This window comes from Dermacentor variabilis, chromosome 9, assembly GCF_050947875.1.
Source record: "Dermacentor variabilis isolate Ectoservices chromosome 9, ASM5094787v1, whole genome shotgun sequence".
Taxonomy (NCBI): Eukaryota; Metazoa; Arthropoda; class Arachnida; order Ixodida; family Ixodidae; genus Dermacentor; species Dermacentor variabilis.
Window position 1 is genome coordinate 79,006,459 of NC_134576.1, and position 24,143 is coordinate 79,030,601.

A 24,143-nucleotide genomic window follows, 5' to 3' on the forward strand; every position below is an offset into this window, starting at 1 on the left:
TTATTATGCAGAAATAGTTTTTTGAGATAGCAGTAATGGAAGTACGCGACAAGAGCTTTTTACTATTCTCCGATTTATGGAAACATGCAGTACCGCCAGTATGATTTGCCCGAATAAATTAATTATCTTCATTTTTATTATTATCTTCATACTTTACTAAGTATTCATATGTTTAATAAATATTCTAGTGACTGCTGGAAGTGGTATATATATTTAAGTCTTTGAATTCTTACAAAAGTTTCCGAAGTTCGCAAGATTGGAAAACAGCACGAAGCTTACAAATGCGCTCCTGGGCACCTAGAACAGATAATTGCAGTTATGGATATTGGATCTGTCAGAACTCTCAATGCAGATAAATTTAATATGATTTATGTGATGTGAATTTGTTACAATGTTTAAGGTTCTGCCATTGTGCGACTCGCCTAATAGTGGCTTATTTTGTAGTCCTGTATATTACACCAAACTGATCTTAATTAGAGGTACTATGAGATGCAATTGCGCTGTCATTTTCACTCTCGATAATTTGATACCTTACCTGAAAATTTGCGACATTAAGCAATTTTTCTGTACTAATTAACGGCCTGATTCACAAATGGTCTCTAGATTTTATCTTTCAATTTTGACTGCCGGAAACCTGAAATAGGTGCCGTCGCTGGCTAGAAATAGGATTGCTTATTTTCCACGTATTTTACAGAAGCCTAAGAGCTCAAGCTTCATCTTATTATACATAAGAGTTGCGCAAAATTTACGGCAAACTTTCGATATTCGCAAGGATGACGCTGCAAGCGTGCACTGCTCATACCCAGCAACTTCGGACATTGCCAGTCCGGCCTGCTGTGTACCTTCACGGCAGGGCACAAGGGCAACTGAAATGGCTCTGTTGAACAAATGGTACTTCATAACGTAGGTCTAGTTTGAATTCGTTCTGCGAACGTATGTACTTAACGGTATTTGTTCGTAACATTCGCTCTGCGTCGATCAGTCGGGGATGAACAGTGAAGTCGCACGACAGGAGCAAATCGTTTTGCACCCCCTTCTCAACACAGGCTACGCTGGCTTGAAGAGGCGTCAAAATTAAACCGCAATGCGATTTATTCCTGCTGTCGTCCGAACTGTAATGCAGAGCAAGTGCCATCCTGTCCGTTTTCCCGCGCAGGATTTTGAGACAGCAGGTAGGGAGAGTGAGCGATTATGGGGGAGCATGCCTAAGTCCACGAGTTCTTCTCACGCTTTCCGGCAACTGCAGCTTATGTAGCCCTAATGTTTACCGGGAAACGCTGGCGTAGAACGTTATGCTTGGTAAAAACGCGGCCTCTTGTGTTGGCCGCGATGCGTCCGAGGCGAGCGTCATCTATAGGTATGGCAAGATACTCTCAGGCGCACTGCGATTTATGGCCTTCAAGATTAGCGCACGCAAATCTTCGAGACCATGGCCTGGCAGCCAGGCAGCGCAGCCCCGTACAAGGCGGCCGAAAAGCACGCGACACAGGCAAGCCTAGAAACGCGTCTGAACATGCCCGCGCAACGGCCGCGCTGGAAGACTGTGGTCCAGCGCGCCACGGGCACAGTGCCACCACGGGGGCAAACGTTCGTGCAAGAACGCTCCAAGCGCACCCATGGTATGAATGTCACCGCCGCCTGCGGTGGCCATATCCACGTGACGTAGTGATGACGTCGCTTCGGGGCGCACAGGCATTTTCTTGTCTAGGCGGTAATGCGCCATGTAACCCTTGCTGTCCCTCTCGCAAACTTGTTGTACGCGCTGTCCTTGTCTACGGAAACTCTAGCCTGCGCTCTGACGGCGCCTCGGTAAGGACAAATGAAAACGCGCCAAGCGTATTAAGGTCCTCGCTTGCCCGGTGGGTCTTAACCCGAAGGACGCTGGGCAGCGATCAACTGGACATAGGGTCCCCCTAAAACTTCAGGTTGCCCCGCTCCCAAACTTCAACTTGGCCTGACCCCAGGTTTCAAACGGCCCGTCCTCAAATTTAAGTTGGCCCGCCCCCGGCGAGCCCCAAATTTTCCTTGTTCCATCCCGAGATTTGAACATTGCCTAACCCCAAATTTCAGTTTGCCTACGTTCTAATTTCAAGCAGGCCAACCGCCAAATTTAATTCTGCCGATGTCCAAATTTTAAGTTGGGCCACCCTCAAATTTCAATTTGGCGCACCTGGCTTTTCACGTTGGCTCACACGCAAATATCAGTTGACCCAACCCAAAAGTCAGTAACTAAAATAAAATGGTCTCCCTTCGTCAGGACGTTGCGTGTCATCACCATCCTGCATGCCTAAATACAGGACAATGTGAACGGGCACCACAATAACATGTGCAAGTCAACTGCTGCAGTCGTACATAGTAGCCTGCCACGGCGACTTCGTTAACGGGGGGAATTTTCGTCGCAATTCGCCGTCGTTGTGTAGACGATTCCCTTGTATACAATACGCGAGCTCCTGAATGTGACTTGCCTTAACAAGCGGTGACTTTTCTCAAGAACTGACACAGGAACATGTTTCGCGGCTCGCCTGGCATTCAAAACCGCATTTCTATATTACTGCATAAAGGAGGAGGAGGAGGACTATTTCTTTGGAAATTATTGCTGCTTTTGCGGTTGGAAGTGCCCTGTACCCTTCGCAACTAAAGTCCCTGAATAAAACTAAAAGGTAGCGACACACTTCTCGCCGCCGCTGCTGCGAGGAGCACGCGAGGAGGCAGGTCTGCATCTCCCAATTGGTTGAGCGCCGTCACGTGGCATTTTTCAAGCCCTTTGCTCTATTTCCCTTCTTTCCGCGTCTCGGCGCACTCACCACCATAGCAGTTGGGCTCGAGTTTTAGCTGCGACGCTTTCGCGAGGGATTTCGGATGTTTTGGCTAAGTTTCGTGGCCCACCGCGTCATTGAAGATCTCGGTTCTTGTTTTGTCAAGAATTGATTTTAAAAGAAATGTATGTGCAAAGGTGTACGAACGGAGCTTTTTCCTTTGTTAACGGCGATTTGTTTTCGGGATCGCGCTATTGTCAGCAGGTGTGTGAAGCTATGGAGTGCGTAGGCTGTTCTGTCATATATCGTGCTGGAAACGTACTCAGATTGCGTAGCTTTGTCAGTCCATGCTTTTTCTAGGCGTTGAAAATATATAGTCTCCGCAGGACTGCAAAGTGGTGCTCGAGTTTGTGGCCTCATTGACTGGGAACTGCGCAATGGGGGAAAGCGCTCCTTGATGGAAACCATTTCTATGTGAAACTTTCGTCCTTGCATACGGTTTGTTCACAAATGAAGTAAATGTTCCACTGTAACGTTTGCGCTTGAGAGCCAGCGGCCCCAGTCTATCATGAAAGCACAGGGCCAGTTTCACTGCATAAAGAGATGCCAGCGTCATGACAAAAAGACAATAGTTAAGTTTCTACATGACGCTCGAGTTATTCAGGGGAATATGGGACGCGCGTTGCGTTCGGTCATTATAGTATAGAGATGATTAAGTTGCGACACAGCACAAGCTGGACACACGGCAGTGGATTGGATAATCGCAAGTACACACGTATGCACTTCGAGCAGCGCAAACGCATCCGAGTTGTTCAATCGGTAGCTGCATAGTGCCGCACACACGGAAGCACACCTCCTTTCTCGTGTACCGGCGAAACCTTCATCGCAGCACTTTCAGCCCGGGTAATTGCCTTTAGAAATCAATGCAATAGAAATAACTCGCGATGCGGGTTGATATGTGCAAGCCGTGGCAGTTTTTGCCTACGAGTACAATGCATAACCGTGGACGTCGTAACACTCAAACAAAAGCTCTGGAATGTATATACACATCGTGTACACTAGGTACACACTATTGGCGAGACAAAGAATTCTGATTTTTGTGCTAGTACTCGACACCGAATGGAATTTGCCCACCAAACCAGCCTCAAAAGCCTTCTCTTAACTGGAAGCAGACAGCCAACGCGAAGCAGCAAGACAAGCGCGCAGTTATGCGCAAAAAAAGCACAAAAAACATCTGCTTCTACCAGTATCACAGCGTTCCATCTCTTCTAGCACAGCACAAAATAACGCCTTAAATGTGGTAAAAATTTATGAGCAAACACCCAACAGCGGTTTTTATGTCTCATCTCGTGTAACACTATGCGCGGCTTCTGAGCGGGCGACCAAAGGACGAGCTGCCAGAAGGCCAGGACAAGGAGAGGCCGGGCGAGGAGGAATGCCGCTTACCTTTTAGGGACGTTGTTCGCAACGCCGTCTCGATCGCATGCCAGTGTTCTTACAGGTGCCGTTCGTGGGACTCTGAGACTCGGCGCGCTACTAGGCATTACTGCATGCGCCCTGTGCCTATTAGGCCGATAGCTCACATCAATCAAGAAGGGTGCTTATATCAGTGCGCTTCCTGTTGTATATTATTTGAGGTGGTTATCTAGACGGAAATTTTGTGACAAGGATTAAGTTCTTGACGAAGAAGCCTGTTACAATCTGCTCGGACGCGCGCGCCTGTATATATGCAGGAATGAAACTTTCACTGCACTGCTTATCAATGTCATCGCTGGCGAGTCTCGGAGTAGTTTTGAGCATGCGAAAGTAGGCCACACGTAAGCTACGCCTGCGCGCTGTACTCCCGGCCAACCTACCTCCCCGCCTCTCGAACTCCTTGTTAGACATTGTTTAGTATCGAGGTGTTAACGCTCCGAAATTCGCCGCTTGGATTTGTCGATTGTTCTTGCGGGACAAAGCAACCCCACAACACGTGGCACAACAAGGCGGGAGCGCACGAGAACGAGCGCGCACTCCAGCCCCGCCGTGCACATAGCAAGCGCCGTACACATGTGCGCAGCTGGGTCCACTGCCTACTGTATAGTCTGCTCGCATTCAGAGGCGCTCGCCTACGACAGCTCTGCTTATCAGTGTCGTGATGAATATGGCGGCACAGTCACGAAGAGGGGTTCCTGGTGCAGCCTGCTTAGTCATGACGTAGTGTGGGGAACTGCAAGATGCACTGACATAGGTAACAACTAAATGGTCAGTATGCTGCAACGAGTGTGCATCCAATAGGCAGGCTGAGCAACGCTCTAATTGGCATCTTCTGGGAATAAGGTCGCTCGGCGCTTCACGCTGAACCGCCCATCTATGCCACAGGTATATATTGAACGTATATGAACGTATGTGGTATATGCCACATATATTGAACGAATATTTTCATTAAACGAATGCCACTTGTTCTGCTTACAAACGATGTCCGTTTACATAACGTCTCTTGCGCAGTGATTCGAAATAAGTCTCGTAGGCTGTCTTAAAATAAGAAACAAATAAAGCTCCAAAAACGCTATAGCCTAGTGGTGTTCTTACGGACACTGACAGGTTTTATTCCTACTTCGAACTAAATCTAGTACGCACTGTTCTTTCTGCTGACACGGGGCATCGAGAGCGAGCAGCGCAGCCGTTTTTTGTTTCACAAACAAGCGGATATCGTGCGCCGTTCCTTGTATCTTCAGTGATTGCCGTATAAAATCACTCTGATACGATTACAGCGATCTCTGAAGATGCTTGAACGATATCAAGCAGCACAGCTTGCTCGAGATGTTGTCAGAAATTATTATAGGAGAATTACAGCTGATGATCGTTTTAATTCGTTTCATTATTTTTTTCCTTCTCCTCGCACTCATCATAGCCGCCGGAGCCACTGCAGCTGTTGGTAAGTAGCTTAGTCGAGTGTGCCACTTAAAGATTTCTTTTAATAAATTCTTCGTACGATGCTTGAGTGGACTCAGTATTTAATAGACAAGGGCGTGTTTTCTTTTCTGTAGCACTGTTTTATGAAAAAGTTTTACACAGCCACGTAGTTAGTAACAGTTGTTCATTCTTTTGAATAACCTAGATAAGACAGGACAGGTTGATTTATGAAGCTTCCGACCTTAACACATTAAGCTCATTCAGAAGAATGTACGAGTTTTCCCCCATTTCTATAATTGGGTTAATATCAAAAGAACGCCATCTGCTGTTTCTGCGAACAGAGGGCACAAAGAGAGAGCAACGCATTTTTCTTTCACAAATAAGCGGATATCTTGCACCGTTCCGTGTATCTTCAGTTGTTTAAGTATCAAGCCATTCTGTAGTGACTGCAGAGATCTATGAGAGGGCTTGAACAGTTCCAAGCAGCAAAAATTGCTGGAGATGTTCGATTGAGAACTTAATATGTGCGAGAATTACCACTGATATTCGTGTTAACTAGTTTCATTATCTTTTCGTTGTCCCCGCACTCATCATTGTGGCAGCAGCGGACGCGGCTGCCGCCGGTAAGTACCTTATTCGAATGTCCTACTTGCAAATTTCTCTATTATTAAATTATGTAAACCACCCTCTACATCACTCTTTTAGGAAAAGGTTTTGCGCAGTCGCACAGCTGGTAACGGTTGTTCCTTCTTTTTACACTAACTTAGACAAAACCGGATAGGTTGATTATATTTGATTTAGTGGAGCTTCTGACCTTGTTTTGACACTTTGGGTCTAACCCATTACCCGGTTATCAGGCGTTCCTAAAGGGAGCGTTCCTAGACCCTAATATTTGTACGTTTTAATTATCACATTGCTTTCGCAGTGCAACAATTTTAAGTTCATGTTCAAGTGAGGTTCTCTGCGGATGATTGCGTTATGATCACTGAACTCAACTACCATCAATGATCAATTACTTCAGTACAGCCTTCCGTCTCTTGGAAATCCATCGGTTTTACGAATACAAGTACGACGGTGTTGCACCCTTTGGGCTGTATAGTTGGCACAGAACGATAATCGTCATGTTTTGCTTGCCTATCCATTCTAGAAAACTCTGCGCTCGCTACTTTCCTGTCGAGAATGCTATGTCACGCTGATAATGCACATGTCGTTCGTGACTGGAAGTACCGGGCAAGGCAGATGACTACTATTGTTGTGGGAGAAATTTACACACCAGAAGGTGCAACTACTTTAAGAGTGTGCGAAACCTAAACCTTTCACTACAGCCTCCCTCACAATAGCAAGCTGATTTTGCCGCGTAATACCCAAGTATTACCCAAAGTTGGACAAGACACTCATTCTTAAATTTCGGTGTTTTTCATTGTAACTCGCATGTCGGCTCTGCTTCACTGGTTAGGCAACTATTTTCATTCTTGATGGTGGCAGGACGCTAACGCAACTAACGCTCAGATCTCTAATTGGGAGAGCAATGTTCTCGCACACCTTGCGTCATATACCGTAGCGCTTAGATGGTGCTTGTGTAATCTGGCAGGGTCCATTGTAAAACCTGTCCAAGCGTACTTGCTTATCTTTATCAGGTGACCACGTTTCACCGCCTAACAGATGTTGTCGCACAGAGCAGGACACGCCTGCATGTATCGGAAGTTTCTCAAATGGCATCGATGGTTCTAACCGCTGTCTGGTTGTCGCCGAGCCTTGTGTAATCTGATTTCACGTATGCGCGACGTGAAAGCTTTAATACGTTGTGGAGTACACCAGCGATTTTTCTGAACTGTTAATGATGAAACTAGTGTTTCATTGGGCGGAACTTGTGCAATCAAAAGCAAGTTACACTCAAAGCACAATGACGCCGAACACAGTCGGCGATTGTCGAAAATCTGATCTGCAGGCCAAGTGGGTCAGCTTTATGTATTGGTCTCGAGCTCCACTACTGGAAAAGGTGGCGCCACCGTCGGCTTGACGTGCTATTAGGGATCACGTGGACATAGCGGCCGCGTAGGCTGCTTCGAGAGCGCCGAAGCGAGCTGAAAACGAGAGTTAAATTCCTTGTACGCTGCGGTCCTCATTTAGTGGCGACATTTTCCCGCTTCGATTGTCTCCTATAGAACGCTTGAAAGCACTAGAATAGGTAGTGGCTGCCTTTGAAGGCGCGCAACATGGTAGGCTACTGCTCGGTGCCGCAGCGCCGGACGTACGCAACGGAGCTCGGTGTCAGTCTTACTCACACGTAGCCGGAGGACAAGAAGCTGCGTGAAGCTTGGCTCGCGAAACATAAAACCGGCAAACAGTCATCGGCTACAACTCGGGTATGCAGCAAGCACAGACGCGAGGAAGATTTCTGCTACGGCGCCGGGTCTGCGATGTTCGAAAAACGCGCGCTGAGACGCTCGCCCGAGTCCGCTGTCCGACTAATGTGATGACGGTTTGGTCTATGAACTTGTCGATGCTATAGATCCTGGCAAGTTCACTGGAATGGAAAGGGAGCGGTAAGACGCACATTAAAAAAAGGCATGGCATATGGTCATGCTTGTACGTGTTATGAATTATTTCACTGGATTACAAAAGAAGCAGCGGGAATCGCACACTGAGAACACCGATAAACATGCAGTGCGGCGCAACTCAGAAAATAATATGGAAACGTCCAAGAATTTAGAAGAAAAAGATTGAATCGTCGTGACGGCACATCAGAGTCCCCGCATGCGTCGAAGCCTCTACAATGAAATTATTTTGAACAGCTCTGATAGCGCCCACGCAACTATGGTTGCTTGTATACTGTCAAATGCTCATATTCTGCGACCTAAAGCTCATGGCACGTTGCGAAAACGAGCTCACAGCGAAAGCAAAACATTGTGCAGCAAAACATGCAGACGCGCAGTCGGTCGCGGCGAACCCGTGCGATCGCTGCATTGAGGCTTCATTCTGTTATACCCCATTTGGTTATACAGACAGCCCACTTTAACAACATATTTCACGTAGATTACTCTCACTGTTTGGCTACTTTCACGCAAGAAGCCGGTTCGCGAGACTCAATCGCGGCGACCGCGCGCAGTGGCGTTCACTTTACGTATTCCGTAAAGAGATAGCATCTCTAAACGATTCTGTGCTTTCAGTTTGCCCAAGATTATTATTTAGATAGTAAAAAAACTTCTCTCGTTTCGAAAGTACTTACAGAAATGTCCGGGAGAGCTTGCGCGTGGTGTTTTCAGTGAGCGCTGACAGCAAAACCTATGAGGAGCGCGTCGCGTGATCACCTCATACTACGCCAGCGAGCCGCTTCCGATGCATGGCGACTCCGTAACTCCTCGCCACCAATATATATATATATATATATATATATATATATATATATATATATACGGCGAACACAGTCGGCGTTGCCGACAATCTGATCAGCAGGCCAAGTGGTTCAACATAGATATATATATCGATATATATATACAACAAGTCGCATCAATACACACAACGCAACCAATGTATATCAGCCAGCAGGAAAACCAGAAAAAAATGCACTGTAGAAGGCATCATTCAAATACAATATGCACAGAACAAAAAGTGTAGGCAAGTGCTTTCCTATCACAAGCTGAATCGGGATGGATTGCATGGCGAAAGCAATTTGGTTACTTACAACTTTTAGGCTCATGCAGCATGTTCAATAAAATCCATAAACTTTGCTAGTGTTGGCTGCTGTTTTGGGACTACATCCAGTGCATTCCATTCACGAACTGAGCGTGGGAAGAAAGAATAACGAAACGTATTATCAATAAACGGATATTCTACAAGTTCCCATGCATGCCGTCTTCTGGTCGGTCTGGTATCATGAAATTTATAGTACGAGTCGCGGTTTATACGAAATGATCTCTGCAATAGTTGGTATACAAATCTGAGCCAAAAAGCTTTGCCGACTTTCAAGGGTAGCTAGACCAGCACGCTGTAACAGAGCAGTAGGTGAATCAAGGCGTCCGTATCTGTTAAAAATAAAACGCACCGCTTTCCGCTGCGTCCTTTCCAAAATGGCGATATCGTTCGCAGTGTGAGGGAACCAGACAGTACTGGCGTATTCTAAGACTGGGCGGACAAAAGTGACGTATGCAAGAAGCGTTGTTTCATGTGTAGAATATGACAAGGCCCGTTTAATAACCAGTTTGTGTAATGCTTTGACACTTGACGCACGTGCTCTATCCAGCTGATATTAGTCGATATTATGAGACCTAGATATTTACACTGGTTTACACTTCGAAGTGTGACATCGTTAAAGTGGTTTGGAAAATCAAGCTTACACGCTTTATTTGTAATGGACATGAATACGGTTTTATCAATGTTTATTGTCATTTGCCAATCTACACACCATTGAGCTATTTTATTCAAGGCATTATTTAATTTCACGTGGCCATCGCGGTGTCGTACTTCATTATAGAGCATTGTTGCACCTCAGGGGGATCCCACCGTTACAACCCGTTTCTTGCATTGGTAGGCGATCCCACTGGTAGCGACCTGTCTCTTGCGTACTCTAGGATAGCGTACCGTACTGCTGCCGAGAAGTAGCGACGCCTGCCTATCGAAGCTCGACCGACATTACTTATAGGGTAACGTGGCGCTGTCGGCGGGCTGCAGGCATCCGGTAGACCATGGCGACCGAGCAAGGGCGAGACGATTTGCTAGTGCGAAACTTGCACTGTTTATTCAAAGGTAGTTGAAAGAAAATAAGAAGAGAATGAAGTATGAAGTATGAAGTCTCTCACAAGTACATTTCGGAGACCCTTAAATAGGCTCTCTACAATCGTGTGGGCGGGATCTTGCTTCCGTCGATGACACGTGACAGGCACAGAGAGAAGGCCCCTCCTCCTGCAATACCGAGCACGGGCAGGAGAAGTCGATCCCCTTTTCGACGAATCCGGGGATAGGGTCGGGTGAGTGACCTCTCCGGCGCCGTGGGGTCCGGCCAAGAGGGGGTAAGGGGGGGATGAGGTAGCACCCACGGTGCCACGACCATGGGAGATGAGGGGGATGAGGTATCACCCACGGTGCCACGACCATGTAGATGAGGGGGATAAGGTATCACCCACAGCGCCACGACTATGTAGAGGGGAAGGGGATGTCGGTCCTCTTTTCGACGAATCCGGGGAGAGGGTCGGGTGAGTGACCTCTCTGGCGCCGTGGGGTCCGGCCATACCTAACACTCTCCAGCGGGGGAGGAAGATCCCGACGTGTAGAGGCCAGCAGCCGCTGTACGAGGGATCTGCGTTTCGGTTCAGGATTCTCCGTACAGGTCACGAACCCTTCGTTCGTAGCAGGTAGATTCCGGGGAGTGGTCATCCGTCCTCGTGGCGCTCTTTGACATTTTCTCCCTAGTCCGGTCCGCTGAAGTTCGTCTTGCAAGCAGGTCCTTGCCATTTTTCATCTCCTGCGTGGGCAAGCAATCACCACAGAACAGTGCCAGACCCACAACCACAAAGCAGCGAGCACAAGGCCACTCTCCCCCAAGACACACCCGGCTTTTAACAAAAAAAGAAAACCCCTACACCTTTCCCATTTCCTGCGCGCGTCCTCCCCCCCTCAACACTAAAACCAGCCATTTCTTGAAGCGTTAGGACGTGGTTATTAAAATCAGCTAACAATCGGCTTCACTTCAAAAAACATATGAATGCACGACAAAACGCCACGGAAACCCGGATGAGTATGAGCCTTTCGATACTCTAGGGGCAACGACTTAAACCGTCGGCATTGCCGTTAAGCGTACCCTTCTTGAACCAGCGATATAGCAATTAGCTTCTGCACCGCCCGAACTACACGAACCGCATGTTTCCAACATATCGCAGTGGCGTACTTGTCGCACGTATTGGTGCCACTGAACAGTGTGGCCATCTTCACAAGTACGCAATCACAAGCGCGCTAGCCTTGTGGTCACTATTTAGAACGCATACTTTCGTCGTAGGCAAACTTATCATTTCGCCTACTCACGTTTCTTCCTTTAGTCCCTACAGGACACGTAGCTTAAACGAGCTACTAAAATTGCGTAACTTACGCACTCCGCAGAACTCTGATAATAACTCGTTCTACGCACGCTCACTAAAGAAGTCAGAATACGGCTGCCCTCAACACACACGAGCAACCCAGTCATAATTATGCTTCCTTCCGTCCACACAGGACAATGCTAAAGGAACTAAGGACGCTTCTCGGTGCAAATCATGCACTCACTGAAAACTTACGCGCTTAACCTTAGAAATTAAAGGCGCATAAGAAGAAAGTTAACTAAAACACACACACGTTACCATAGGCCTCTCAACGATAACCTTGACACTCAGGTTACTTACACACAAAAGTGAAAGCTATCTACTTATAAATGAACACTTCGCGAGAATAAACTTTTACCTAAAAGGCATCTTTCAAATCATGGAGCTTTTCAAACTAAAACACAAAGCTCCTACCTTACATATTGAAAGGAATTCCTAGTCTCAAATCGCGAAAATTTCAAAATGTTCAAAAATAAAACAAAACACTTCCTTTCTATGGAAGCTCCCTTGGTCTCCCGTTTCAAACGTTTTTGACTGACTCATAATTTGAGCCGTACTCGAGGGGGTCGCGGACCGAAAGCTACTCTGGCTACGGAGAAACAAAGGGCTGACTCACTATCAGCTCTCCCAAGACGTTAGAGTCCGCTGCCAATTTGCGTCCTGGAGCGCCGCTTTGAGCATGACCTCGACTGACCGCGTCGCTACACCCCACCTGGTCTCGTCTTGCCACCTTGCGCCTCTTTGTACTGCACGCTGAGCTTTGAAAAGAACGACGGAGCGACGAGGAATTTAACTGCCCCGTGCCCTTCTTCCGCGTCCTTGCAGAACATGCTTCTCGGTCCCCTTTTGACCGGTGGCTCGAACGTGTTTGAGGCGTCAACATCGTCCGTGATGACCGCACCTTTCTTTTCGCTGCGCTCTGCCTTTTCGCGCCTGTTGCCGTCTTTGGCTTTGCTACTTTAGCCATCGCATTCCGATCCTTACGGCGCTTCTTTCTGCGGCGCTTTCTTTGACTGCTCCTTCATGTAGCCTTCTGGCTTCTCGTGCTGGCCGTTACACATCTGATCGGCCCGGATCGGTCTCTGACCCGCACAGTCTGAGTGATTATCATTTAAATCTACCCTCACTTTGCCTCGACTGGCGGACAGCTCAACCGACTCTGGAACAATGCAGCAGGCTTTACTCGAGTTATGCAACTCTCACTCTTGCGAACTGCCCTCTACTGCATTGGCCAGCTCACGCTGTGCACCAACACACAGCCCGTTGGTCTCGAACGCTGCCTCACGTGCACAGTCCGGTTGATTCCTAATTAAATCATCCATCTCTAGGCTACCTAGACTGGGGGGAGAGCCGCACCGATCCCTGAACCATGCAGTTGTTCTCTTGTGAGCTACGGAGCTCGCCATCCCGAGAACTACTCTCAACTGCATCGTCCAGCTGGCACCTCACTTCGGTACGCAGTTCTGACTCGACCTTGGTGCTTGCGTCTGTCAAGTCGGCAGTATCATGTACCTCGCTAATGACCTCGCTACCATGAGATGCGACGCACACGCGCGGTAACTGTGCCAATTTTTTCGCAGCTGGCCTAGCTGTCTCTGCAGTCCTCTGTTGGCACAGCACCTCGTCGCTCTCACTCTGGCCTTTAAAGGCCTCTGTTGCCACTAAGGAATCGTTAGCAGCTAGCCCTTTCCGTTCGAGTATGACTGGGCCGTTAATCTCACAGGCAATACTTTTCTCGTCGGCTTTTGGCGGAAGTCTGCTAGATACATCCTCATTCTCTTGCTCTGTACTGCCTACAGAATTTTCAGACAGGCGTTGTCTTTGTTCCTTTAACTGCTGAAAATATTGTATCTGTTTTTTCAATGCCGCTACCGCTTTCTCGTGCTTTTGCTTACGTTCTTCTCTTGCCTCACGTACAGCCCGCTCGCGCTCTTCCTTTTCCTCTAGGCGCTTGCGCTCTTCTTTTTCTTCTTTCTCTAGGCGCTTACGCTCTTCCTTTTCCTCTTTCTCTCTAGGCGCTTACGCTCTTCTTCTTTCTCTTTAATGCTCTCGAGGCATTCCGTCAGTTCCTCGTCGTCTGCCCCGGTCGCTTCGATCGCCTCAATGATCTCCAGCTTTCTCTTGGAGGACCAACTCTTTGGCCAAGCTCAACAATTCCGGCTTCTTTGTTGCCTTCAAGTTCATGGCTGCCCTTAGTGCTGCTAAACCTTCACTCTATACAACCTTGATATACTCAAACTTCCGTCAACGGTTTAAAGAAAAATCACTGCTATGTACTTTCCAAAAAATACGTAAAAGCCAAGTGATATCTCAGTAAAGAAAAGCCGTGCACTCACCATATGCAGTCATGATCCAGGCACCTTCTTTCCGAACGTTGTTGCCAGGACGAAGAGGCTACGATCTCGTAGTTGCCGTCCAAGTTGGGGTCTCCAGGATTCCGTATCCCAATCGCTGCCAGCCAGTTTCTTGCACCTCAGGGTCGATCCCACCGTTACAACCTGTTTGTTGCATTGGTAGGCGATCCCACTGCAAGTGACCTGTATCTTGCGTACCGTATTGCTGCTGAGAAGTAGCGACGCCTGCCTATCGAAGCTCGACCGACATTACTTATTGGGTAGCGTCGCGTTGTCGGCGAGCTGCAGGCATCCGGTAGACCATGGCGACCGAGCAAGGGCGAGACGAGAATTTGCTAGTGCGAAACTTGGACTGCTTATTCAAAGGTAGTTGAAAGAAAATAAGAAGAGAATGAAGTATGAAGTATGAAGTCTCTCACAAGTACATTTCGGAGCCCCTTAAATAGGCTCTCTACAATCGTGTGGGCGGGATCTTGCTTCCGTGGATGACACGTGACAGGCACAGAGAGAAGGCCCCTCCTCCTGCAATACCGAGCACGGGAAAGAAGTCTATCCTCTTTTCGACGAATCCGGGGAGAGGGTCGGGTGAGTGACCTCCCCTCTTGGCCGGACCCCACGGTAAAGCGGGGATGAGGTAGCACCCACGGTGCCACGACCATGTAGATGAGGGGGATGAGGTATCACCCACGGCGCCACAACCATGTAGAGGGGAAGGGGATGTAGATCTTCTTTTCGACGAATCCGGGGAGAGTGTCGGGTGAGCGACGTCTCCGGCGCGGTGGGGTCCGGCTATACCTAACAGCATGCAGTCATCAGCAAAGAGCCTGAGTTTCACATCAGCATAGTTAGTTATATCATCTATAAATATCAAAAACAAAACTGGAGCTAATACAGATCCCTGGGGAACGCTTGATAACACTGGAGCAAGGTCGGAGGAGTGAGAGCCGTACTGTGCAAATTGGTAGCGGCCATTTAAGTAATTAGTAATCCATTGGTAAGTTGGGCCGTCACCTAATATGTAATTAAGTTTAGGGAGTAGTTTAGTGAGCGAGACGCGGTAAAAAGCCTTCGAGAAGTCGAGAAACATGACGTCAGTTTGAATGCACTCGTTAATGCCGAGGGCCAGGTCATGCAGTGTTTCGCCAAGCTGTGTATAACAGTGGATAATTCAGATCTAAAGCCATGCCGATTCATGTGGAGGATATTGTTCGACTCAATAAAACTTATCAAAAGTTTTAATACAATGTGCTCTATTATTTTGCTGCAAGTGCAAGTGATAGAAATAGGCCGGTAATTAGGAGCTGCTGCATTGCCCGATTTCAGTACGGGAGTAACTTTTGCAATTTTCCATTCAGCATGAAGTTAACAGTCTTTCAAAGATTTGGAATATATGAGATAAAGATATTTGCTGACTGACTCCGCGTACCATTTCAAAAAGCTATTGGGAATTGCGTCTGAACCGCTACTTTTCTTTTCATTAATGCCTAATAGGAGTGAAAGGATACCTGCCTCTGATAAATTAGGCGTTCCTAGCAATCGGTTATCCTGACTGTAAAAGGAAGGATTAATCTCCGCAGTACCATTATCAGTTGTGAAAACCTAACAAAAATAGTCGTTAAAATCATGAGCTCTAGCCTGATCCAGTGCATCTGGTGAATCGGATATTCAGAATATTGCCAGGCCAAACCCATAATACCATTCAGGTCTCCACTACTACTACTATTGCTTCCATAGAATAAGTGTTGTTACTAAAAGAGGAAAAAGATATTGCATCATATTGTTTCAAGTAAACTGAGCGGGCAATTACGATAAAGGATTAATGTGTATTCGCTATAAAAGCAGTCGAATAATGTAAGCTACTGCAGCAGAGCAGTTCTTGCGATTGTGACATCTGCGCCTTTGAAAGATGTCTTGAAACCAGCAATAATAAAGAAAATCCCACTGAAACGTTTCGGCCTTGCTCTCATTATAGGCGGCCAAGATGCACTGCGTGTTCTTTGGTCAAACAATAAATCGTAGCATCTAAATATCTCATCTCGCGAACACTGAGCGACAGAAAAATAATAAATCGAAATAGCACGCAAACTAGAATTAGCCCTCAAATTCCCGTTAACCTGAATGTTGTAAAATGGGCAGCGCATAACTTTGTTTCTCCTACCAATATTTAGCAGCAACTTGAAAACTAGCAATGCTAAAGAAAATCCTCCTGAAAAATTGTCTTCTTGCTTTTTCCTTCGTCTGCTTTCATTACAGGTGCCAAGGAGCCAGTCCGTGAGTACCTTGGTGAAACAAATAATGGCATTTAAAATAATCTCCTGAAGATTAAAGGACAGAAAAATTATCAATCAGAATAGCACGCGATTGGCACCCTAGAATACATGCTAAAAGCTCCGCTAGCCAGAATGTTGTAAACTGGACGATGCACAACTTTCCTTTCCCCAACCATATTTAGGAGGAGCCTAACAACCGTAAGGACTAAAAGGAAGAAGAGCAAGTGAAGATGCAAAGAGAAAAAGACGAATGGTAATAGAAGGAAGAGTAGGCTTTCGCCGATCACCTCTTGAGAGAGGCTCTGTAATTTTTGCCTTTTTGGCTTTGTTGCTTTCATTACAGGCGGCCAAAAAGCAGCCCATGAGTGGCTTGGTGAAACAAACCAAGGGATTGAAAATCCAATCTACTGAACAATGAAGCGCAGAAAAATATTCAATCACACTAGCACGTGAACAGCACCATAGATTAAGCACTAAAACATCCACTTAACTGAATATTGTAACTCAGCAACGCATAACTTTTTTTCTTCCACCTATAATTAGGAGCAGCCTAACTGAAATCCCACTGAAAAGGTTTGCCTTGATGCTTTTTTTTCTTGCTTTCATTGCAGGCGGCGAAGCAGGAGCTCGTGAGTACATTGGGCAAACAAAACCATTGCATTAAAAATACAATCTCCCAAATATTGAGAGACAGAAGAATAATAAATCAGAATAGCACGCGAGCAGTACCCTAGAGTACGTGCTAAAAGCCCCGTCAGCCAGAATATTATAAACTGGGCATAGCACAACTTTTTTTCCCAACTATATTTAGGAGGAGCAGAAGAACTAGCAATACTACAGAAAATTCCAGTGAAATATTTTTCCTTCTTGCTTTTGTTTTCCTGATTTCATTACAGGCGGCCACGAAGTCATTGGTTTGCTGAAATAAACCATGGCATTGAAAATCCTATCTACCGAATATTGAAGGGAACGCGAAAATCAACCTAGAATAAGCGCTAAAGAGTCCCTTAACCAGGATCTTGTAAACCGCGCAACGCATAACTTATTTTTATGCCGCCTATATTTAGGAGCAGCCTGAAAATAAGCAATGGTAAAGAAAATCCCACTGAAACGTTTTTGCCTTGTTTTTCTTTTCTTGCTTTTATTACAGGCCGCGAAGAGGCTGGCGGTGAGTACCTTGGTCAAACACCAAGAACCATGACTTTGAAAGTACGAGTTCCCGAAGTATGAAGGACAGAACAGTAATAAATCAGCACAGGACGCGAACCGGGCTTTAAAATACGCGCTAATAGTCCCATTAGCGAGAATATTGTAAACTAGGGGACGCGTAGTTTTTATTTATATCTAGGAGGAACCTAAAATCAGCCATACTGAAGAAAATCCCACTGAATCGGTTTTGCCTTCTTGCTTTTTTCCTGCTTTCATTACAGGCCCCCAGGAAGCCGCGCGTGAGTACTTTCGTCGAACAAACAATGCCATTGAAGATCAATCTTTCGAATATTGGAGGACAGAATAATAAATTACAAAGCCTTCCCTACCGGATAATGGGGTTAAGAGAAGCTTGTCCTGTATGCAACTGGGCTTGGTCATGGACAAGGTGCCGCGTTGCTTCGGCGTCCCGCTCCCTCATCTCGGGATCTTCTCGTTGCTGTAGGATTGCCTGGACCCGGGCGGCACTAAAGACACGTTTATAGCCCGTCGTTATACTTCGGGCGCGTCGGAGCGCATTGGCCGCCTCCGGTAACGTTGATGGGGCCAGCACGTCGAACTATCGGTCGACCTACAGACCCTGTTGTGCTATCGCCAACGTGACGTAACGTGTGCGTGTGTTCACGCTACGTCGGACAATATTATTTCGGCCTCAGCGGCTGGATCCGCGTGGGGACGGCGAGCCATTTCACTGGCGACTTCTCGCCGTCGCACGTCGAACGCTACCTGTTTCGTTGAGGAACGCACAACGCGTGGCCGTCACATCGCGTTTTTCGAGATTGAACTGAACGCCGACGAAGCCGCGCGAAACCTTTTTCTGCCCTTTCCCTTCTCCGCGGAAGCGAAACGGTTCTGATTGGCTGCGCGCGTGGCGGGAGAGCGTGCCAGTTCAACTGGATTGCTTGCTCGCGCTCCGGCGCTGGAGCTGCTGTCGACTCGTGAAAACTGCTGTGCTCTGGGAGCAACCGGGTTTTTGCGTGAGCAGACCGCCACCGAATGCAAGTTTCGCTTGAAAAACTTGGCTGACGCTTAAGCTTTGCCTTTAAGAGTGGAACGCGATAGATTTCCATGATCCCGGGCTTCTTGTCAGGATTCCCGGCAACCGCAGCTTTTTTTGCAGACGCAGGTGAGAGTGATGGCCTTGTTGTAAAGTACCGAGCTGGCCGCGCCACTCGAAAAAGCGGTTTCTGCTTGAGTTTCGACGTAACAGAAGTGTTTTCTGCCATATCTGTAGGTTGTGTTCAGGTCCTACCTTTCCGATATTTATGCGCATTTTACTTTGAGGAATTTGAGTTCATTAACGACTCCGCGTCATGCGGAGGGCCTGCGGGGTTGCGGTTCAGAATGACGTTTCCTTAAGTGACGTCCTACGCTGACGTAGGATATTTTGCGGTAGGGGGCTCTTAACAATAGCGCACTAAGACAAAGCAGCATAGCACGCGAAAACTAGGCCCCATTAACCTGAATACTAACCTTTTTTACTCCTATTTATATTTACAGTAGCCTATTTTTGTATATCATAAGAAGCCAACAAACACTGACACCAAGAACAACATATGGGAAATTACTTGTGCTTAATAAATGACATAAAGAAACGATAAGTTATTGGAAAAGAAAATCGATGAAAAATTTACAACTTGCCGCAGGTGGAGAAGGATCCCACAACCTTCGCATTTCACGTGCGATGCTCTACCAATTGAGCTACGGCGGCTTAATTTCCACCTCCCCTTTCTCTTGTATTTAAGTTTCCTAGTATAACCATGGGAGTGTTAGCCCGCGCCACCACTCAGAAACCTTGGCGGCGGATGTGGAACATCCTTTCTGCCGCAGGCGTCACGAGAACGTGAACTTTTTGGGTGAAGGCAAGTGGTCAATAAACAAGTTCCTTGGCGGAAGTTCGAATTCGCTGACTGGAAGCTCTCCCAAGAACTAGCACTATTGTCGAGGGATGACATCTGTGTCTTGAAGAAAAGATAGTGTCGTTGCTTACTTCACAGCAGATTGATGCTGTATGGAAATGCATGACACAAACTAAAGGACTGGTTACCAAATTACGAGCTCCATGATGTAGTGAAGAATGAGAAATGCGCGGAAGCAGCAAAACACGTGCGGGCACTATCACAGGATGTGATGCAGCCCCAGCGCCAGGGGCGTAAGTATTATGTGCCTCAGGTACAGGTGCGATCCTTGCAATATTGCACCAGTCACATTGGACATTCCATATGACGTAGACTATGGGATACAGCAAATTAGGTCCAGGCCGTGCACGAGTGCCGCAGGCGTTATGAGAACCTGATCTTTTTGGTTGAAGTCAAGCGGTCAATAACCTCACACATGCCATCTGAAGGCGTCAATGTTGCCGGATTCCAGACCCTTGTTATGTAATAAACGAGAAAAAAGGGGGTTAACCGAAGGGCCTGATTTTTATTCATCGTATCATGAGGAGCCAACAAACACTGACACCAAGGACGACACAGGGGGAATTGTGCTTAATAAATGAAATAACGGAACGATAAATTAATGGAAATGAAAATAGATGAAAATACAACATGCCGCAGGTGAACGATCCCGCGTCTTCGCATGACGCGTGGTATGCTCTAAGCAATGTAGCTCCCGCGCGCGGTTTCCCCATCCTCTTTGTGGGGTATTTCTGTGTTATTACGAGAACTAACCCCGGGAGCGTTAGCAAGCGCCACCACTCACAAATCTTGGCTGCGGATGTTGAACATCTTTCCGGCCGCAGGCGTCACAAGTACATGATTTTTCTGGGTGAAGACAACTGGCCAGTAAGCCCGCACATGCTACCTGAAGGCACCAATGTCGCCAGATTCGAGACTCTCGTTATGCAAGAACGAGTACAAAGGAGGTTAACCGAGGGGCCCGATATTTATTACTCGTATCATAAGACGCCAGCAAAGACCCTAAGGAAAACATAAGGTAAAGAAATGATAAATAATGCCAACGAAAATTGCATGATCGCATGATAACTCATGCTTGGCTTTGCTGATCAGAAAGATGCAGATGTCATCTGCCATTGCTGCAAGTACATTCCCTATACTTTGTTCCATACATAGCAGTGAACGCTGAGGAGGCTAGAGGGACGTCTTGCAGTAGCTTCGTTCGCACTGGGATACAGTTCGATGTTGTTTGACTGCAATTGTCTGCAACTATTTTTTGTATAGGCTCAGTAATAGAATGAAACAAGCTTTAATCCTTAGAACGAAACATACACGCAGTAGTATAGGGCTGGTAAGAGGTTCTTCTGGATCTCTTTTTTTGTTTTTGTTGTTCCTTTTCGGTTTTTTTTTGTTAATTGGCCACCCGTGCATTATGACGTACATGCTCGCGCCAGCAAACGCTGGTTGACGCACAGCGCAGAGTGGTAACTTTTCTTGACCGAACATCTTGCGTAGCATCCACATCGCTGACTGCTATGTACGGAACGGAGTATAGACATTCGTTGGTCGACTTACGCATTTTCAATATCTTCTCGACCGGCCTCTACAGGTGGCAACGCGTGTGACGCTCTGCCGGTGCCCAAGAAATTTCTTCCGTTTCACGACTAGGCACCGGCTTATCCCCAAGTTTTAACCACGTTATTAAAGCCATATAAACGAGGTGTCGCCATTAGCTTCTATCAGCGTACTCTTTGACCGTAGTCATAGCCTTTAGTTCATGCAAGAATTTATGGTTCTTCCGACAGTCGCCAGAAGCTTCGAGTATCTCCGACGGAATTTTGTTGCTTCCTTGTCCGTAATTAGTTGTGTGTACCCAACGCCCTTATTTCTCCTGTTTCAATTCGTGCATCTATCTTTTTCTGTTTACGTGGACAGCGGATTGAGGTTGTTTGGTGTTTCATTGAGCACCCCTGTGAAATCGCCGCGTTTTCTCCGTGCACTGATTTTAATGCCCTTTCGTTTTTCTTTCACAGGATGTGATGCAGCCCCAGCGCCAGGGGCGTAAGTATCATGTGCCTTACGTATAGGTGCGATCCTTGCAATTTTCCACCAGTCACATTGGACATTCCATATGACGTAGACTATGGGATACAGCGAATTAGGTCCAGGCCGTGCACGGGTTTAGTTCACACTGTATTATTGATCTGTCTGGATACAGCAGCTACTGCTTCGGACATTACGCTGTATGTTTTCTGCAAAGAATAAATTTATGTGCAGGTTATTGAAGGATGGAAGTAGCACATGTGAATCTCTGTGCATGAACCAAAGTTTTGAAGGATTCCCAAAGTGTCCTAGGATAGGAATAACATTCTTTTAATGCTGGCAACCAACGGTTTAACGTGTCATGACGTTGGCCAAGCGTCAACCCGGAGTTATGTCCTACTCTGCATTATCCCAGTTCGGCACGTTTATGGTGGGCCGTGAGCCTTGTCCTTTTGGAGCGCATCTCAGGCCTGCTGGACGGCCCGTAGTTGTGTCCTTGTCTCTCTCTCTCTCTCTGCATATATATATATATATATATATATATATATATATATATATATATATATATATATATATATATATATAATATTGCAAATTAAGAGAGAAGTAGTGTCTTGTAGTATTGCTTGCTTGGCATATTTGAGCAAAACATCAACACGAAAGCCGTATGTCCATAGCAATGTTACTAAAGAGCTCTATCGCTGTCACCACCTTACTATAGTGCTGAACACGACAGAATGTATAAATGCTCGCCACACGTTCCTCGGCGGAAGGTCTAATTCAGTGACTGGAAGCTCTCCCAAGAACTAGCTCAGTTGTCGAGGGATGACATCTGTGTCTTTAAAAAAAGATAATGTCGTTGCTTACTTCACAGCAGATTGGTGCTGCATGTAAATGCATGACACATACTAAAGGACTGGTTACCAGAGTACGAGCTCCATGCTGTAGTGAAGATTGAGAAATGCGCGGAAGCAGCAATACAATTGCGTGCGGGTGCTATCGCAATTCTGGGACTTTGCGAATGTATGTTTCCAGCACGTAAAATCGCAAAGAAAGAACTCGCGTCGACAGGCCAAGAGAAAAAGTTTGCAAACTATATCTGTGGTAGAAACAGGAGCGAAAAATGTACAATAGAAATAGTAGAAACCAAGGCCATAAGGCAAACCTATCGCCTTTGGCAAATACGGAGGGAGATTGTCTCGAAGTCGAGGCAGATTTTCTCGGTGCACGATAGCCTTTGAAGCAAAAATACGCGCCATATGGGGCATTAAACCATCCGTTTACTTTTGCAGAGCCCGAAGCATCCCCGAATGTTGATGTTCGTGTTCGTGTTCAGCTCCGGCTTCCCATACAATCATTAATGAAATTGTAAAAGACTGACACAGTGAAACCCAGGAAACCATCAGGTCACTTTTCAACGCCATACTCTTTTTAACGCCATACCACCATCTACTCCGCATTGAGGGAAATATTAAGGACTGCTTCATTCATAAGGAAGAGGTGTAGTGGTTAGTTGCACACTATGGTTGTAAAAATGAACTCGCTTAAATGTCATTCCAGGCACTATGTTATTGTGCACCGCATGTTAGACGCAGCTGTAAATAAGTTGCAGCACGGTGAAATACGATGCGTTTACATAAATATCCAGAAAATCTCTTGCGTACTCTTTAAACACAAAGGAGGTGCAACGCCAGTCCCAAAGATTGCAATCAATGATGACAAGCTATCGAGGAGTGGCGTGCATAAGTTTTTGGGAATCGCGTTTTTTCGTCATAAGTATCCGAGGACAAAATTCCGGAAGACAATGAACGTTTTAACTTATTTTTCGCGCAACCTGAGGGTAGTGATCGGAAGTGTGTCCTGAACAGGAGAACCATGTCCACTCAAGCCTTGACTATGGAGCTGAAATTTCTCATTCCGCAATGCCAAGTGCAATAAAAATATTAGACCCTTGTAACAATTTCGGTATTCATGTTGCGACCGATGCTTTTACCACATCAAAACTGAGAGCTGGGTGAGCTTGTCGGGTTCCATCTTAAGAACTGCGGGAAAAAAAACGTAGACAAGCTGGAGAAAGAGCTCCAGTGTTTGCCGTTTTTGTATAGCTCGTCTGCGTCCTTGTCGCGCACTTTATTTGTTAACATGGGACCCGTGCAACTTTCAGGACAAGTCCGATCCAGAGCCTCCATGTAGTCAATTGAGCGATCTCTTCGTTTTCATTGGTCGTATACCAGTACAACGTATTTTCTGAAAGTGCACTCGAACATCTTTCTTATTCAACCACAAACGACCATCACCATAAACAACCATAAACCATCTGCCACACTTTCATAATCGACCTACAGCATGCGAGCTGTTCTCACGTGTAAGAAACCTTAGTGAAGAAATAGGTGCCCAACTGCTTGGACATTGTCTTATGGCTCAAGTGAAGCTGTTACGGCCATGGCAGTGGCAGATTGTTTTTAGAGGTCAGTAAGCATGCTCCGGAGACGTACATTAAGATGTACTTCATTGTACTCGTGTCCAGAATTTCACATAAATGCATTAAAATTATGCGCCGTTGTCTTATGCAGCAGTCGGTCCCTGCTTTTTAGTATCCAACGTTGTGCGCCTTAAGTATGTTCACGGCAGAAGGCTAGGCAATATG

General features: G+C 46.5%; 1 protein-coding gene across 1 annotated transcript in view; it reads left to right on the forward strand.

Moving 5' to 3' along the window:
• LOC142557008 (uncharacterized) overlaps window positions 1–24,143 on the forward strand; it is a 246,240-nt gene that overhangs the window by 71,274 nt on the left and 150,823 nt on the right. Inside the window, exons 7-13 of the mRNA XM_075668541.1 lie at window positions 5,650–5,673; window positions 6,254–6,274; window positions 16,330–16,347; window positions 16,958–16,975; window positions 17,497–17,514; window positions 17,777–17,794; window positions 21,487–21,514. Coding sequence (XP_075524656.1) covers window positions 5,650–5,673; window positions 6,254–6,274; window positions 16,330–16,347; window positions 16,958–16,975; window positions 17,497–17,514; window positions 17,777–17,794; window positions 21,487–21,514 — 145 coding nt within the window. The remainder of the gene's footprint in view (window positions 1–5,649; window positions 5,674–6,253; window positions 6,275–16,329; window positions 16,348–16,957; window positions 16,976–17,496; window positions 17,515–17,776; window positions 17,795–21,486; window positions 21,515–24,143) is intronic.